The 18,001-nt window shown below is 39.5% G+C and overlaps 1 protein-coding gene across 2 annotated transcripts in view; it reads left to right on the top strand.

Annotated features, from left to right (window-relative positions):
• Positions 1 to 18,001, top strand: part of PRKN (parkin RBR E3 ubiquitin protein ligase) — a 1,222,813-nt gene that overhangs the window by 443,736 nt on the left and 761,076 nt on the right. For both annotated transcript variants that reach the window (XM_030556702.1, XM_030556701.1), the window contains one exon: positions 2,965 to 3,205. In XM_030556702.1, the coding sequence (XP_030412562.1) occupies positions 2,965 to 3,205 (241 nt within the window). The remainder of the gene's footprint in view (positions 1 to 2,964; positions 3,206 to 18,001) is intronic.

Raw genomic sequence — 18,001 nt, 5'->3', positions numbered from 1 at the left:
TCCTGCCCTAGTCTGGTAGGTAGAGAACAGGGTGCGGGTGTGGGAGGCACCGCAAGCCGCATTTTAACTGTAAAAGAGCCACATGTGGCTTGCAAGCTTAAGTTTGAGAACCCCTGGTATATAGCATTTCTAAGATGATTGCCACCACAGAGTTGGAGGGAGCAGAGAGAAAGTGGGGCAGAGGATCTGCCCCAGCTTTTCGGGATTCTCCCATTCTACCCAAACCCACAAGGGTAACCAGTTAAAGTTAATACAGACCATCTGTATATTAACTGCCCTTGGTTTTCCCAACACAGATACCTGCAGGGTCATTCTGGGACAGCTGTGTTACTCTACCTTTGTAAGATGATATCCCAGCACAACCAGGGCTGGCTTTAGGAAGTGCAGGACCCAATTTGGATACCCGACGGTGGTCCAGGTCTTTGGTGGCAGGTCCTTCACTCGCTCCGGGTCTTCTGCGGCACTGAAGGACCCACCGCCGAAATGCCACTGAAGACGTCCAGAGTGAGGGAAGGATCTGCCGCCAAAGTGCTGCTGAAGACCCGGACCACCACCGGGTGAATAAAAATTAAAAAGACGCTCCTCTTTCGGGTGTGGGGTCCAATTCGGGGGAATCGGGGAAATCGGCCCAAAGCTGGCCCTGAGCACAACTGAATGGGTCTGCAAAATAATTGTTCCTCCTTTCCCTCCAAACCAATCAACTGTCCAGATGGACATCTGGTTTACATGCAAATGAAGGAGGTGGAGAAAAACAAATGCTGAGTGAAAACCAGGTGTTCAGAGAGAAATTTGCATTGTGAATCCAAGAAGTATAACAGTGGAATCCCGGTAATCTGAAGGACTGTTAAATTACTGGAACAGTCATGAGATGGTAATTTATTTCATTGATTTCTTGGGGAAATGTGCTGATTCATCTGGGATCTTTTGAGAGAAGAGACGTAACAAGTGGGTGCACCCCTCAATTGGGTGAAAAGCCCTATCTGGCCTTAAAAATGTTGGTTGCTTCCTATAACGTGAAGAACTTCTGGAAACAGTTGCCAACTGAGATGCCATTCCAGCTGGCTGCTGAGGGAGAGGAAGGCTTTTTGAAAACCCAAGACCTGTAGAAAAACAAGCAGGCTCAATAGAGAAACCCTTTTGCACTACTAGAAAAGATTATTGTGATTGTGACATCTTTAACTGAACTGCAAATTCCCTCTGATTCTCAGGATCCCAACTGAATATGAACTGTGGAAAAAGGGCTGCAGAATTCGTATAGAGTTGATATCTAATACCAGGTTAAATTGATAAGGTACATTGGGAGCAAATAAATAATTATCAGTGCTCAAGGACACCTTCTACCCCTTTTCCCCCTGCACAGCCACATTAGGTGGCTCGTGATTGAACCCAGCATGATTGTCAAACTTGACTCTGGAACTTATTATATGGAATGTGGGGACAAAAAATGAATTTATGATACCACATGAGAATAGTTTGTTCTATTTAAACAAGAAGCTGTGGTCCATGGGCACACAAAAATATAAGGAAGCATGTCTGAGGGGAGTACATGCAGTAACTTCAAAGAATTAAAAAATTACCTACATGATCTGATATCATCTGAATTACGAGAAGCTCAGAGAAAGGAAAGCGATATATAGATTTTAAAATCTAAAGATTAGAATCCTAAAGAATTTGATATCTGAACTTGTTTCAAACAGAAGTGTATGGTAAACTTGAAGAAAAGTGTTTCTTAATTAATTACTTGTGCTTATAACTAATTGGTGGATTTCAGGGGAAAGAGCAATTTTAAAATAACTCAGACTGTGTATTTGGAATTACTTTTCAAAATATCATATATAGGTATGCATATGTATATGGGAAAACTTGATTTATGGTTTGTTTTTGTTATAATACCTGAGAAAAAATAGTTTGAAATTTAGATTTAAGGAACAAAGTAATTGTTGAAAATATTTATATTTCTGACTTTAGAGTTAGTGTTGGCAATGGTCTTTGAGAAGCGTAAAAAGCCTCTCTTTTGAGATCTGTTTGGACAATAGCTGTTTCTTAAGAATAGTAGGATAAAGCAAGATCGACACTTTGCCAGAATAATTGGATTACTGTGGATTACATTTGTTGAATTTAATTATCAGGTTTTGATAAACTTCAGATTTCCAAGTTACATTTAATACGTACAGTTCTTATTATTAACTCTCATATAACTTTTTTTATTTCACTTTTGAAAGCTTTACTTTGTTTTCTCTTTTAATTTTGTTTTAATTAATAGCAATTGTAAACACAGAAAAAAGTCTTGAGCCAACTTTCTTAGTCTAGACAACATGGCTTCCAAACAGATTTGGAAGTCTAGAATGATTAACTAAAATGATGTAACTGTAGTGTTTACTCCTATGTATCATGCACAGTGTTTTACCTGGAAAAAATAACATGACAGTGCTCTGCAATTTTTTTGTCAGTTTTCCAACATGTAGCAGCAAGAAGTGGGAGGATGGCATTACTTCATTTATCCCTCACACACACTAATTTAAGCATCGTTATGAACTGTTATTTTAACTGTTATTATTGTTAGTAAAAAAAGGGGTCACCTGTGCTTTTTAAAATATTAATATTATAAACTTTTTTCGTCCTTGTCTGTAAAAATGCATTTTATAGATTGAATTTTCGTAGCATCTGACTTAATAACACTTCTCTCTGTGCATCCGCCAACAGAATTATTCAGAGTTGTTGGCACTGGTCCACCATTTCTTTGAGAAATGTTTAGAATTTGTAAGCATTGTGAACCAGTTGCCAGAGCAAGTAACCCTAATTCTTGCAATTTATGCTTGTCACTTTTCTTTGCATTCTGTTAATGCTTATTGAAATGCCACATGAAATGAATTGGAAATGGCTAAACAAATACCAAATTGGAGATAGAGTGAATGTTTTCTTTATGTGTCAATCATATTTGGGGATTTTGTTTTTGTTTTTCAGAACTGTGACTTGGCCCAGCAGAGTATAGTTCATATTGTTCAGACTCCCCTAGACAGTGGTCAGAAAAGGACTGACGTTGAAACTGCCAATGCTGGAGGTATTCTAGGAGGCATGGAAAAAGAGCCTGAAAGTCTAACCCGTTTAGACCTTAGTACCAGCGTCCTCCCATCTTATTCTGCAGGACTGGCTGTTATTCTGGATACTACAGACAACAGCAGTTCCACTCCATCTGATAAATCAGGTAACTCACTGAGACTGTACAATTCAAAACTTAGCATTGAAGTTTCAGACTTATCCTTCATACAATGGCACAGCCACGGTTTCTTTTAGTCTTTTAAACAAACAATACAATGTCAATAATCTACGGTGAATATGTAGCTGAACTTTTGATATGTCTTCTAGTAGAGTATGTCGTACCTATGCTTAGGGGATGAACTGAATGGTTTGCTCTTCCTTTTCTTAACTTTTATGATGCTATTTAGTATTATGGATGAATAAAAGAAGCAACCACCGTCTATTCTTGTAACTGAAGCTGAACCCAGTTTCCATGACTAGAATATTAGACAGCTCATGCATTGAAATATTAATTTAATTTAATTTACAAGTTTTATGGCCGTCTTATGTTCACAAATTTTATTAAAATACTTCTGTGAAAGTTTTGTAAAGACATGACAAACACAAATTGACATATAAAGATAGATGACTTATGGTATGGATTTAAAAAGTTCTTATTCACAAAATTACATTTTACAATATCCATGCTTCATTCTTGGCATCTGTATCTGGCATGAATGAAGTAACATAAAAATTGGCAAAATTATCAAGTCAATATATGAATAATTAAAATGAATTTTGAAAGAGATTCCCAGGCCTCAGTTTTTCTTCGAAGGATCCCTAAAATAGTATTTCAGTCTTCTAAGAGGAAACATCCTTACTATAATTCCCCATTATGCATCTCCTAAATTAGTAGCAATCTCTCTGTGGAACACTATAGTACTGACATGACTTTTTTTGCTAATTCATTGAAGAAGCCATTTAAAAGATCAATACACAAAACACCTTTTTGTAGAAGTCCAATTCTAGAAGTAAGGCAAACAGAAAACTCTGAGATTAACCTGACCAAAAAAATCATCTTTACAATATATGGGTTACCAAAACTGTTAAAATAACATGCCATAAGTAAATCACGCAGAAAGTGTACAACTCATGGGTGGGTCACAGAAGTGTTCCACAACTGACTTGATCAACCTCTCACTGCCAACTAATGATGAATGAGTGCAGTTTAGGAACAAATTAGTGCCTAGCTTAATGATGCATATCTCACATTCTGAATGAGTAATGAGACAAGAGGGGTGCATGCTAATTTAAATCTGATCAGTTGGGGCAGATATGATGAGATTGGGCTTGTTGTCTGAAGCACTGTGATGTGAATAGCTGGATTCTTCTTTTTATTTATTTTTTGTCCCTGCATAAAATATTTACATGAACTTAATAACTTTGCCTGACATTGCAGGGCAATTTACACTTTTAAGGCTTCTTGTGGCACATCTTCATATTTTCATCTTGTGTCTCTTTTACACTTACAGTTTCCATGAGGCTTCTGACAAAACGAAGTATGCTCATTTGTCATAGCAAGGATCCCCAATGGCAGGATGATAATGTAAATGAATGTAGATTGCCCGTGTCAATGGATTAGGTCTATCTGGGATGCAGCTAAATAATTTCTTTATTTTATGAACAAAATAAAGAGAGAGTTTTACTGAGACTATGTATACATTTAAAACACTACAGCAGCACAGCTGTAGCGTTTCAGCGTAGACACTTACTGAACCAGTGGGAGGAGTTCTCCTGTTGCTGTAGATAATCCACCTTCCTTAGAGGCAGTAATTAGGTCGACGGAAGAATTTTTCCATCAACCTAGTGCTGTCTGTACTGGGGATTATGTCGGTTTAAACACATCGCTCAGAGGGTGTGGATTTTTTCACTCTCCTGAGTGACATACCTGGATCAGTGTAGATTAGCTCTGAGTGATACTTCTGCCTAGCTAGTTGTTAATGACGGGTACTTTGTGGTGGTCTTTTCTACTCAGTTTGCTATTAGTCTCAGTTTGCTACTCAGTTTGCTATGAGTCTCACTATTATTAAAGAGGTTAGAAAAAAGTCTGTTTCTAATCGATTGGTGGCTGCACACTCACCTGCATTGTTGAGGGTTGAAACATCTGATTCCTGTTTACGGCTTTCTGCCTTTTTCTTTAAGTGAATGTAATGCTGCTGAAATGTATCAGACTGATAGTAGTAGACAGTGAACTCCTCCATTCCCTCTCCCCCCGCACCGAAAGAAATATATCATATGCATCTGCAATGAGAGCTTCTATTTACCTCCTCAGTAGTTTGCCTCACTCACTCCTGTGGGTGAGAAAGCAGTTTAGTCCCAAAAACTATTCAGTCAATTGTTTTTCTACTGAGGCTGCTCAAAAGGTTGTCAGTTCTGATGGTGATTTTTGCACCTTAGAAACATCCCCTTGGAACCATACAGTGCACATACAGTAGGCCACAAAGCAGTGGGTGAATGACAGATTTAAGTCTGTGACTTAGAGGTGAAGGTCTCCTTTAATTCTTTATTACCATCTACTCTAATATGCTGAGTGATTCTTTCATAACAGTACAAGTAGTCTACAACATGCTCCAGCTTATTCCAAAGCCTTACATACTTCTTTCTGTTACTGCGGGATGATTTTGTTTTCTTTTAGAACAAAAACCTTGGTTTCTGACAAGAAAGGTCTGTTGAAATCTCTTATCTTCAGAAAGATTCTCTCAGAAAGATGTTCTTAAGATATTTAGTAATCGAAGTACAGAATGTCACCAATCAATCAGAGGGGAGGAAACATTCACTGTATATTCTATTCTATTCTATTCATTAGTCACCTTAAATGACTGTTTCTTGGAGCAGCTAGTCCTGGAACCCACAAGAAGAGAAGCAATTGTTGATTTAGTCCTAAGTGGAACACCGGATCTGGCCAAATAGGTGAATATAGCTGCACTGCTTGGTTATAGTGACCATAATATAATTAAATTTAACATCTTTCTAGCAGGGAAAACACCACAGCAGCCCAAACAGTATCATTTAATTTCAGAAAGAGGGGACTACATCAAAATGAAGAAGTTAGTTAAACAGAAATTAAAAGGTACAGTGCCAAAAGTGAAATCCCTGCAAGCTGCAATGGAATTTTTTAAAGACACCATAATAGAGGCTCAACTTAAATGTGTACCCCAAATTAAAAAAAACATAGTAAGAGAAACAGAAAAGTGCAACCATAGCTAATCAACAAAGTAATAGAAGCAGTGAGAGGCAAAAAAGCATCCTTTAAAAAAGGAAGTTAAATCCTAGTGAGGAAAATAGAAAGGAGCATAAACTCTGGCAAGTGAAATGTAAAAATATAATTAGGAAGGCCAAAAAAGAATTTAACGAACAGCTAGTCAAAGACTCTAAAAGCAATAGCAACAATTGCTTTAAGTACATCAGAAGCAGGAAGCCTGCTAAACAACCAGTGGGGCAACTGGATGATTGAGATGCTAAAGGAGCACTCAAGGATGATAAAGGCATTGCGGAGGAACTAAATGAATTCTTTGCATCAGTCTTCACAGCTGAGGATGTGAGGGAGATTCCCAAATCTGAGCCATTCTTTTAGGTGATAAATTTGAGGAACTGTCCCAGATTGAGGTGTCATTAGAGGAGGTTTTGAAACAAGTTGATAAATTAAACAGTAATAAGTTACCAGGACCAGATGATATTCACACAAGAGTTCTGAAGGAACTCAAATGTGAAATTGCAGAACTACTAACTGTGATTTGTAACCTATCATTTAAATCAGCTTTTGTACCAAATGACTAGAGGATCGCTAATGTGATGCCAATTTTTAAAAAGGCTCCAGAGATGATCCCAGCAATTACAGGCCAATAAACCTAACTTCAGTACTGGGCAAACTAATTGAAACTATAATAAAGAACAAAATTGTTAGACACATAGATGAACATAATTTGTTGGGGAAGAGTCAACTTGGTTTTGGTAAAGGAAAATCATGCCTCATTAATATACTAGAATTCTTTGAGGGGGTCTGTTAGGATATAGATATTCAGGCCTGTCTGCAAAGGCCTATACTTTAAGAATTTAGGCGTATTCTTATCACTTAGCTAGTTATAGAGGTATAAAATAAAGAATCACAATCACTGTCTGTGTAATAGCAGCAAAGAATTCTGTGGCACCTTATAGACTAACAGACGTTTTGGAGCATGAGCTTTCGTGGGTGAATACCCACTTCCTCAGATGCATGTAATGGAAATATCCAGGGGCAGGTATATATATGTGTGCTAGCAAGCAAGCTAGAGATAACGAGGTCAGTTCAATCAGGGAGGATGAGGCCCTGTTCTAGCAGTTGAGGTGTGAAAACCAAGAGAGGAGAAACTGGTTCTGTAATTGGCAAGCCATTCACAGTCTTTGTTCAATCCTGAGCTGATGGTGTCAAATTTGCAGATGAACTGAAGCTCAGCAGTTTCTCTTTGAAGTCTGGTCCTGAAGTTTTTTTGCTGCAGGATGGCCACCTTAAGGTCTGCTATAGTGTGGCCAGGGAGGTTGAAGTGCTCTCCTACAGGTTTTTGTATATTGCCATTCCTAATGTCTGATTTGTGTCCATTTATCCTTTTCCATAGAGACTGTCCAGTTTGGCCGATGTACATAGCAGAGGGGCATTGCTGGCATATGATGGCGTATATTACATTGGTGGATGTGCAGGTGAATGAACCGGTGATGGTGTGGCTGATCTGGTTAGGTCCTGTGATGGTGTCGCTGGTGTAGATATGTGGGCAGAGTTGGCATCGAGGTTTGTTGCATGGATTGGTTCCTGAGCTAGAGTTATTATGGTGTGGTGTGCAGTTACTGGTGAGAATATGTTTCAGGTTGGCAGGTTGTCTGTGGACAAGGATTGGCCTGCCACCCAAGGCCTGTGAAAGTGTGGGATCATTGTCCAGGATGGGTTGTAGATCCTTGATGATGCGTTGGAGGGGTTTTAGCTGGGGGCTGTATGTGATGGCCAGTGGAGTCCTGTTGGTATCTCTTGGTGGAGATTTTGTAGGTGTTAGTGTTGATCTCCACCAAGCATTCTCAAAACTACAATACCCGCATGAGGAAATAAGGAAACAGATCAACAGAGCCAGACGTGTACCCAGAAGCCTCCTACTGCAAGACAAACCCAAGAGAGAAACCAACAGGACTCCACTGGCCATCCCATACAGCCCCCTGCTAAAACCCCTCCAACGCATCATCAAGGATCTACAACCCATCCTGGACAATGATCCCACACTTTCACAGGCCTTGGGTGGCAGGCCAATCCTTGCCCACAGACAACCTGCCAACCTGAAACATATTCTCACCAGTAACTGCACACCACACCATAATAACTCTAGCTCAGGAACCAATCCATGCAACAAACCTCGATGCCAACTCTGCCCACATATCTACACCAGCGACACCATCACAGGACCTAACCAGATCAGCCACACCATCACCGGTTCATTCACCTGCACATCCACCAATGTAATATACGCCATCATATGCCAGCAATGCCCCTCTGCTATGTACATCGGCCAAACTGGACAGTCTCTACGGAAAAGGATAAATGGACACAAATCAGACATTAGGAATGGCAATATACAAAAACCTGTAGGAGAGCACTTCAACCTCCCTGGCCACACTATAGCAGACCTTAAGGTGGCCATCCTGCAGCAAAAAAACTTCAGGACCAGACTTCAAAGAGAAACTGCTGAGCTTCAGTTCATCTGCAAATTTGACACCATCAGCTCAGGATTGAACAAAGACTGTGAATGGCTTGCCAATTACAGAACCAGTTTCTCCTCTCTTGGTTTTCACACCTCAACTGCTAGAACAGGGCCTCATCCTCCCTGATTGAACTGACCTCGTTATCTCTAGCTTGCTTGCTAGCACACATATATATACCTGCCCCTGGATATTTCCATTACATGCATCTGAGGAAGTGGGTATTCACCCACGAAAGCTCATGCTCCAAAACGTCTGTTAGTCTATAAGGTGCCACAGGATTCTTTTCTGCTTTTACAGATCCAGACTAACACGGCTACCCTCTGATGTCTGTGTAATGGCCTTCTTTTACTGTGACAGTCTGAGGCTGGTTCTTCGGCTAAGCAGCAGAGGCAGCCATAAGCTGGGAAGTGCATGGTCACATCCACACATTCCAAACTCGTCACATTGAAATAAGGTGCTATTGGGCTGTTAGGAATACAATCCTGTCCTGATATTCCTTTCACCTCCAGAGAAAGGGAAGAGCCTAGAAGATGTAAAAGGAAACATAGTTTGATAACATCCTGTCTGACAAAAACTCACTTTTCAATAGACACAGCTGGAAAACCCTTATGTCTGTACAGATATAGTTGTGAAATCCTCACTTCTGTATTGTTTTGTATGTTTATGTGCATGGTTTTTGTCTGGTTCTGTAATTGTTTTTGTCCGCTGTATAATTAATTTTGTTGGGTGTAAACCAATGAAGGTGGTGGAATATAATTGGTTAAATAATCATGTTACAATATGTTAGGATTGGTTAGTAAAATGACTGGTTAAGGTATATCTAAGCAAAACTCAGGTTTTACTATATAGTCTGCAGTCAATCAGGAAGTGGCGGGGGGGGAATGGGAACAAGGACTGGGAATGAGGGAATTGGGATCATGTTTTGCTAAAGGGGGAAATGGGAACAGGGGATCGGAACAGAAACAGGGACACAGACAAGGCTCTGTGGTGTCAGAGCTGGGAAGTGGGACACTAAGGAAGGAAACTGGAATCATGCTTGCTGGAAGTTCACCCCAATAAACATCGAATTGTTTGCACCTTTGGACTTCGGGTATTGTTGCTCTCTGTTCATGCGAGAAGGGCCAGGGAAGTGAGAGGGTGAAGGAATAAGCCCCCTAACAGGGTCGACAAGCATGTGGAGAAGGGAGATCCAGTGGATATAATGTACTTAGATTTTCAGAAAGCCTTTGACATGGCTCTTAAGCAAAGTAAGCTCTCACAGATTAAGAGGGAAAGTCCTCTCATGAACTGGTAACTGGTTAAAAGATAGGAAACAAAGGGTAGGAATAAAGGTCAGTTTTCAGAATGGAGAGAGGTAAATAATGGTGTCCCCCAGGGGTCTGTACTGGGACCAGTCCTATTCAACATATTCATAAATGATCTGGAAAAACAGTGAGGTGGCAAAATTTGCAGATGATACAAAATTACTCAAGATAGCTATGTCCAAAGCAGACTGCAAAGAACTACAAAGGGATCTCACAAAATTGGGTGACTGGGCAACAAAATGGCAGATGAAATTCAGTGTTGATAAATGCAAAGTAATACACATTGGAAAACATAATTCCAACTATAAATATAAAATGATGGGGTCTAAATTAGCTGTTATCACTAGTTGCATCAACAGGGGTGGTTAGGTTGGCATAGCTATGGTGCTCAGAGGTGTGAATTTTTTATATCCGTCAGCCTAAATTTTAAGTGTAGACCATATGTTAGAAGCTCTAATCACCTACCTCTTTGAAGAACCAGAGGAGAATGCAGTATCTTATCTGGATAAGATGAGCACAACCATTTTTGTTATTATTATAAAGAATATTACTAAATATGTTGGCTAAACTTGGCTCTTGCTTTAATCATGGACAGACATAGCTGTATGACATACATCCCTTTTTCCATCCCTTTTTCCTTTCCTTGTAACTGACCACTCTGCTCTACATGGCAAAGAAGTGGGAGGGGAATTGAAGAGGTGCAGCTAACAGTAGCAGTTTATTAATAAAAAAGCATTGCCTGAATACAGCAAAATTAAAAGTTAAAAAGCATTGCAGCCACAGCCCAAGCAAAATATGACTTGAGTGAACACAATCCTTAAAGGTATTATGAAGAACACCTCAGGGCTGAAGAACACATTAAGGCAAAGTGTGCTCACTATTATAGCAGCCAGTAGGTTGGAGATCTTATTTTGCTCCATTCTTGATGAAGCAGAATTTTTCACTTAGTAGAAATTGCAGGAGGTCTGTCAAATTTCTGGACAAGGAAACCTCCCTCTGCTTCCTCTGTAACACTCAAACTCACTCCAGTCATTCATCAGTTCATCCAGTACAAGTCACAGGAGGATTTCCCTTGTACAGCCAGAAGGTCTCTACCAAGAGGCATGGAATAAATACTTCCTTTTTTGTTCTTGGATCCCCAACAGAACTACATCATCTAAGGGTGTAATGGTCTGGAATAAGTTTAAAATAATTGCCAGTGCTTTTCTGTTTCATGGGGAATGCCCCCACCCTCCTCTTAAAGTCTCCGCTATCAAAGTGAATTTTTTGGAAGTGGGAGGATTTTGGTAACTCACAGATCTTTTTCTTGGAATATACTTTAATCAAGCTTGCAATCTGCAGAAGGTAGCTACCATTGTGAGCTAGCAAAAGGAATGGCATTTGAAATAAAAGTTGCCGTTTTTTCTTCCAGCTATGTAGAAAGAGTATAAGACCATACCGGGACTAAGGACATTCACAGACTTTTATTTTGCTTTGTTAAAACCCCCACAATAGCCTTATATTCAGAGAGGGGGAGAGAATGCCAAGGAGTCTGCTCTCTGTGAGTCAAAAGATGCAGAATCTGAGGGACAAGCGGTGGAGGACCTGGGCACATAGGATTTGCTTCTGATGAGACCAGCACCATGAAAAGGAGCTCAGGCATCAGTGTAAGGACATAGGGATGGCTGAAAAGAGAAGAAAGGAACTATTGGAATTGGAGGAGAAGTGAACCCAAGATGAAAGAGATGCTGGCAAAGTGACTCCACCGTGATCGAGTGATGAGGAACTGAGACTTGGCTTTTCAGTGTGACCAACTTGAGAGATTCTGGGGATTGTGAGCTAGTTGAGTCAAATCTGTTCTATGCAAACCATCTGCCTATGTATACTCAATGCCATCACTTCGAACACTTCCATGGCATCATGTCCTTCAACCTGTGCACATCTCTGGCTATGGAGGACCTAGTCAATGAGACATGAAACAACATACCATAAGCAATATCTGCTGCATTCTACTTCCATTCCAGTGTAGAGGAAAGAACCAATACCCTAATGATATATAAAACTGAACATCTCTATTTTCAGTTTATTTTGCTCTTTGATGTTTGGAGATTTTTTCACTATTATATCCCTGCATGTACCTGTTGTACTTTGTACTTGCCTGTTTTGTTTTCCACACCTCCTCACCTTTGTAAAGGCGTTGAACTGCCCAGATATCCTTACCTTTAATAAAGCTTTGTTTGGTCACATACTGAGGTCTGGAGTTACAATGGATAATTACAACAAACAGAAAATGGCAAGTCCACCGTATTTCTTTTACAGAAATGATACAAGCCTAAGTTTCATTTCACTCATCTGGCCCAAGGTGCAGCATCAACTCCAGTTAGTCAACACCATTAAGCGGCCTCCTTGCCCCCCTGTACTCCCCAGGCAGCTTGAGAATGTGGGCGTACAAAGCATCCTGTAATGGACACTGCACCAGCATCAAAAAGTGGAGCAGGTGGTTGTTTGTGAGCAGACTTCAAACCTTTATTGTCCTTGATCCATTCTGTCCCCAGATATTCCTTTTTATCTTCACATGTATTATGAAGCACGCAAGTCCCAATCATGTATATGACACTATATACGTCACAGTCCAAATGAGTTTGTAAGCAGCTTTATCTTGTCTTCATTCAGCCAAAATCACATTCCACCACCACCCTGCATCTTCTCAGTGTGTAGCTGTACTGTCTCCTGCCAGACTGGAGGAAGTCAGGATAAGTTTAATCACTCAGGGCTGTAGATAATAGGGCAGGTTGGCACCATCATACTTGGCACAGATACCCCTTTATAACCATGTTCCTAGGTGGTTATAAAGTATCAGCTTTCATTGTGGTGAAATAGACCACGCCTCCAAACCACATAGACAGTTGGGAAGTTGATATTAATTAATATAAATCAGAAACTAGAAAGAATGGCTGGAAGAAGGGCCAAAGCAAATAAATACTATAGCTGGCACACCAGTGAAGTTAGCCCTTTGCCCAGCTTAGCTGCTGCCACTGTGTCAGAAGGTCTTTTTCCATTAATCCTGCCTAAGAAAAGCATAAGAGGTGCACAAGTGTCCATTGACACTGGCAAAGAAAGGTAAAAAATAAGAATAAGATACTCAAGTTTGGGCTTGGTTCTTCTTCATACTAGTAGTGAAGGCCTCGCTAGAGCTGCAGAGTCTATGTTCAAGGCATCCTTCCTGTGTAATGATAGAAAGCATGAGTAAGGGCAGGTAGAATATCCAAGATGTAATCTGGTGAGGGGTAAGAAAATTTATATTTAATTCAGGATATTACCGTAGTTTTATGACTGTTATTTGAAATATGAATATATTTGTGTTGTGTAATTGTTAAAAAAATTATGGTATTTTATAATCTATAAGGCATTTTTGAAAGCATCTTCTCACTTAAATACAGTAATAAAATAACTTAGCATTGTGCTTTGAATTGTTAGGAAGTCTGTAAAGGATAGGAAAGTGCTTTGTGTCCTAATTTTGTTGAAGAAAGTGGGCAACCCAAGTTTCTGAAGTAGTTTTAGAAATGTGACAAGTAATTCTAAACATATATTGTCAAATTAGTTCCAGGTCAGGTAACAGTACGATGTTCTTCTCCACTTCCCCATTTTAATATGGCATTAGTCTGAATACTCCTAGATCTAAAATATATTGCTGTTTTTTCTCATCATCTCTTTGAGAATATCATCTAAACATGGGCACTGATCCATCCAAAATGGCCTCCAGCATTGCATGAACATCTATACTGATACTGTGGGACATGAACCCGTATAACTGCTCAACAACTGAACCAGACAAAATGAAGACAAGTACAATGATGCAGTTATTTTTTGCTCATGACCTGCTTTAGCCTGCTGTGTCTGAAAACTGGATATCTAATATTTACCATTCATTTTAAAAAGAAAAAAAAGTGTTCTAAGCAGATTTCTCTGTCATTTACTAGCACTTTTCAAAAGGAAACTACTCTGTATAGAGGGTTTAGGGTTTTTTCCCTCTTGCTTATTAGGAGAAATCATTGATGGATTAATAATAAAATAAATTCATGGATTAAATCTTCTTTAGGTCCATGCTGATCAGTGTTAATCAATACTTGAAGTGGGTAAAACAGTATCCTCTTCAGTTTACATTAAATAATTAGCTCTTGCCCCCCCCCCCAGCTCTAGGTCTAATGACAAGCAAGCACCAAAGTATTTACATTGTTTACTCTTTTTTTTCCACTTTTATATGAATACATCTGGATAGAGTTTTTTTTTCTCTTTATGCAGTAATATTCTGTTTAATGCAGAGTTGCAAAGCTGTATGGTAATTCAGTTCTTTAGACAGGTATTCATTTAAAGGATGCTCCATTGTTCTACAAGCAAATGGAATAATTCACCTGGTACACAGCAAATGTATTGTTTCACCAGTTAATTCATGTAACTAGTCAGTTTTCTATGGTATTTTATGATTTAGAACACTGGCAGTTTTTCTAGAAATAGGGTTAAATCCTTGAATTGGCTTTAATTTAAAAGAAAATACATAGTATGGTATAATATTTGAGTATAGTTCATTTGGGGCCTGGAAAAGTTGTTGTTCTAAGAAGTTGTTGATTTAAAGGTGAAGTGAAAAATCTGTCTGAGGATCAATCCTACGGCAGTAACAGAATAGGAATTAAATTGTGGCTCTTACAGCACTGTCCCAGCAGGGTGTGGGAAGTTACCCCAGTGGTAACTCCCATGGACATTGTCCCCTATTCTGGCAAAATGCCTCCAGGAGAATGTGGGCTGCAGAAGCCAGTCTTGCATCCTTTGCAAGGGTGCAGTGAGTCCTCCTTGAGCTGTCCCAGCTCTGTTAATCTTTTGATCAGTGAGGGGGAAAGCATGTGGCCATGGCTCTACTCCCTCTCTCTTCCTCTTCCGGGCCCCTTGGAACTAGCATGTCTCTGATAGCCATGATTATGGAAGAACCATAATTGTTACTAGTACCTACACAGAATGCAACGAGGGAGAAATCTTTGTTTTGCCAGTAAGTTTTATTCACATTACCAGCACTTAGAGCAAGAAAGACAGTGTTTGTAACATCAACTGTTAGAGAGAAAACAGTGATTCTTGAACAGGAAATGAAGAAGGAACTGATTTTCTAATATTTGGTTTTCTGATTGAATGGTATTTGTCATTTGGAATTCAATATATGCGTTAGGAGAAAAGCAGGGCCGTAATATGGTGCAGTCGTCTTATCTATATATATTTTTTTCAAATTAGGCCTGCCAAACACTTTTGGTATGTGATCCAGAGTTTTGGAGATTTGGTCTAGACCCGAAGCCAGTTTCCAAATACTGCCTGTCTTTGCTTTTTTTATGCTCACCTGTTTCTAGTGCAGTTGTTCCCAAACGGTGGGCCGTGGATGAAACACTGGTGATCCACAGAGCTCTTCCTGTTGCTCCACAGAGAGGTTGCTGGTCACATGGAACTGTCTCATTCTACTCTGCTGGAAATAATCCCTATTTCCAGCAGAGGGAATTGATGCTTTGTGGAAATCATCACATCTTAGTAGAACTAGGAGATGGTAACATAGGAGCTGCCATAGTAGTGCAAACAATTAGTTTATCTAGCTCTAGTATCTTTCCTTTGAAAGTGTCCAGGTCCATACCTGATCTTTCAGAAGAAAGAAACCTAATTCTGGAATGCAGCACTCAGACTGTGCAGTGCTGTTTTTAGAGATGAAGTATTCTTTCTTGACCCTTGCTGACACACGGTTGAAGCATGAGATCTGATTACCTTAAAGCATGTTGCCACCAGTAGATGTGGCACTCTTTAGTTTGGTCCTCTTTGAAATGAGGTGTTCCAAACAACCCTTAGTACTAATAATTACGGATTTCTTTAGCCGCTTGTAATTAACTATTGCTTTTTCTATCAAGTTTTTTAAAAACTGGTTAGGTCAGGTCTACACTTAACACGATGTGATTTTAGAAGACATTAGCATAATGGAATCTTTTCAATAAAATGATTCTGTAGCGCTTTAGTGAAGATGCAACAATGCTGACAGGAGAACTTCTCCCATTGGCATAATTAATCTACCTCCATGAGAGGCAGTAACTATATCAACAGGAAAAGCCTTACTGTTGACATAGCACTGTCTACACTGACAGTTAGGTCGGTGTAATGTTGCTCCAGGGGGTGGATTTTTCACACCGCTGAGCAACGTAGTTACACCAATATAAGTTTTCTTTGCAGACCTGGCTTAAAACTTAGAAACATACTAACATTATTGCACTTTAGTTAGGACTGTATTAAAAAATTGACATTACAAAGTCCTTGAAAGTTGACTCATATCCAATGTGTCTTCTTTTAGGCTTATTAACCCTTGGTAACGCTCTGCTACACTACTTCCTGGTTCTAAATGTAAAAATGTACATCCCCTCTCGACCTTCCAGCGACAGCAGAAAGTGATTTTATAAGACATTAGCATAATGGAACCTTTTCAATAAAATGATAAATCTAGTCCATTTCAAAAAACAGAACACACACTTGGTAATTTATTGCAGTCAGTGCCTTGCCGGGAACTTTATATGTATCATATGCTTTTAACTCTGATGAGAATGCTGCCATTTTTCCACATCTTGCCTGTCTGTAACATTCACTGAGAAGAAAAATGTTCTTTCTAATGGAGCCAGCAGCACTTTTGGGAATGCTTACATGACATAATTATCCCTCATGAACATGTCTATTATTTCATTGTTTTTAAGGCTCTTTCATGTTAATTAAAGCCAATAGCATTTGCTAGCTTCCTCATATTGAGGGGTGAGGAGGGAACACTGCTGTTTCCCTGGAATGAATTTTGATCATTGATAGATGAGAGCATAGATGGGTTTTCTTCTGAAAATGCATAACTTCAAATCTTTCTGCAGTCAGATGGCAGTGACATTTATAGATGGCAAATGTTCTGTTTTAATTAAACAAAGCTACACATGTAATGTTTTCAGGAAGAATTGTTTCCATAAATTAATTGTTGATGATAAAAAAAAGATTAACGTACATTTAGGTAACACTTCTTATGTGTAAATGTACACAATAGATCATGAATATGTAGGGTAGAAAAAATCTAATTATAAGGAGAAAATAGAACAGGAGCCTTAGTTTAAAGTCTGTTAACAGTATGGAGGCAACTGCTACCATGGGCCTTTGGACTCACATTGTACACTCAGTTCAAGTTCCTACTTCTCAAAATGACATAGGGGATTTATTCTCCTCACAAAGCACATGCTCAGGTTTCATTAATGTAATTGAGAGTTCTGCGCACACAGCAAGGGCAAGAGGAGACAGGCCTGAGCTACAGAAAGTAATTACATGCAATAGATAGTTTCATAAATTCTGTTGATACTAGGGAATAAAAAATAGCCATACTAACCAGTTCCTACTCTCTCAGACCTTTGTAAGGACATATAACTTCAACAGGGCCAAGTCTGAACTTTTGTGAAAGAGAGAGGCCATTAGAAGAAAATTCAGTAATATGTTTGGAGTGAATGTAATGCTTGTGAAAAGTAAATGGACTCATAATAACAGTGACTGAATTCTTCTATTTGTCCATGGAACAACACGGGTAATGGCAACGTAGCACTCACCTTCACTGCTGTGCCAATATGCCTTGGGTTAAATCCTGGTGCCACTGAAGACAACAGGCATTTTGCCACTGATTTCAGTGGGGCCAGGATTTCACCTCTTATCTCTCATCTGGATGATTACCTCTGGCATGATGTCTTTTTTCAGTCTTTTGCTTCTCTGCTGAGACTGTCAGCAATGGTACCAGTTACGCTTGCTGTCTTCTAATACGACACCTAAAAACAAGGAACTGGACTGAGATTACCAGTCCATTTCATATGGGTCCCTGAAAAGCCTTCAGCTGTTAA

Source organism: Gopherus evgoodei, chromosome 3, assembly GCF_007399415.2.
Source record: "Gopherus evgoodei ecotype Sinaloan lineage chromosome 3, rGopEvg1_v1.p, whole genome shotgun sequence".
NCBI lineage: Eukaryota > Metazoa > Chordata > Testudines > Testudinidae > Gopherus > Gopherus evgoodei.
Note: the sequence above shows the minus strand (reverse complement) of the source record. Positions and strands in the feature narration are given on the sequence as shown.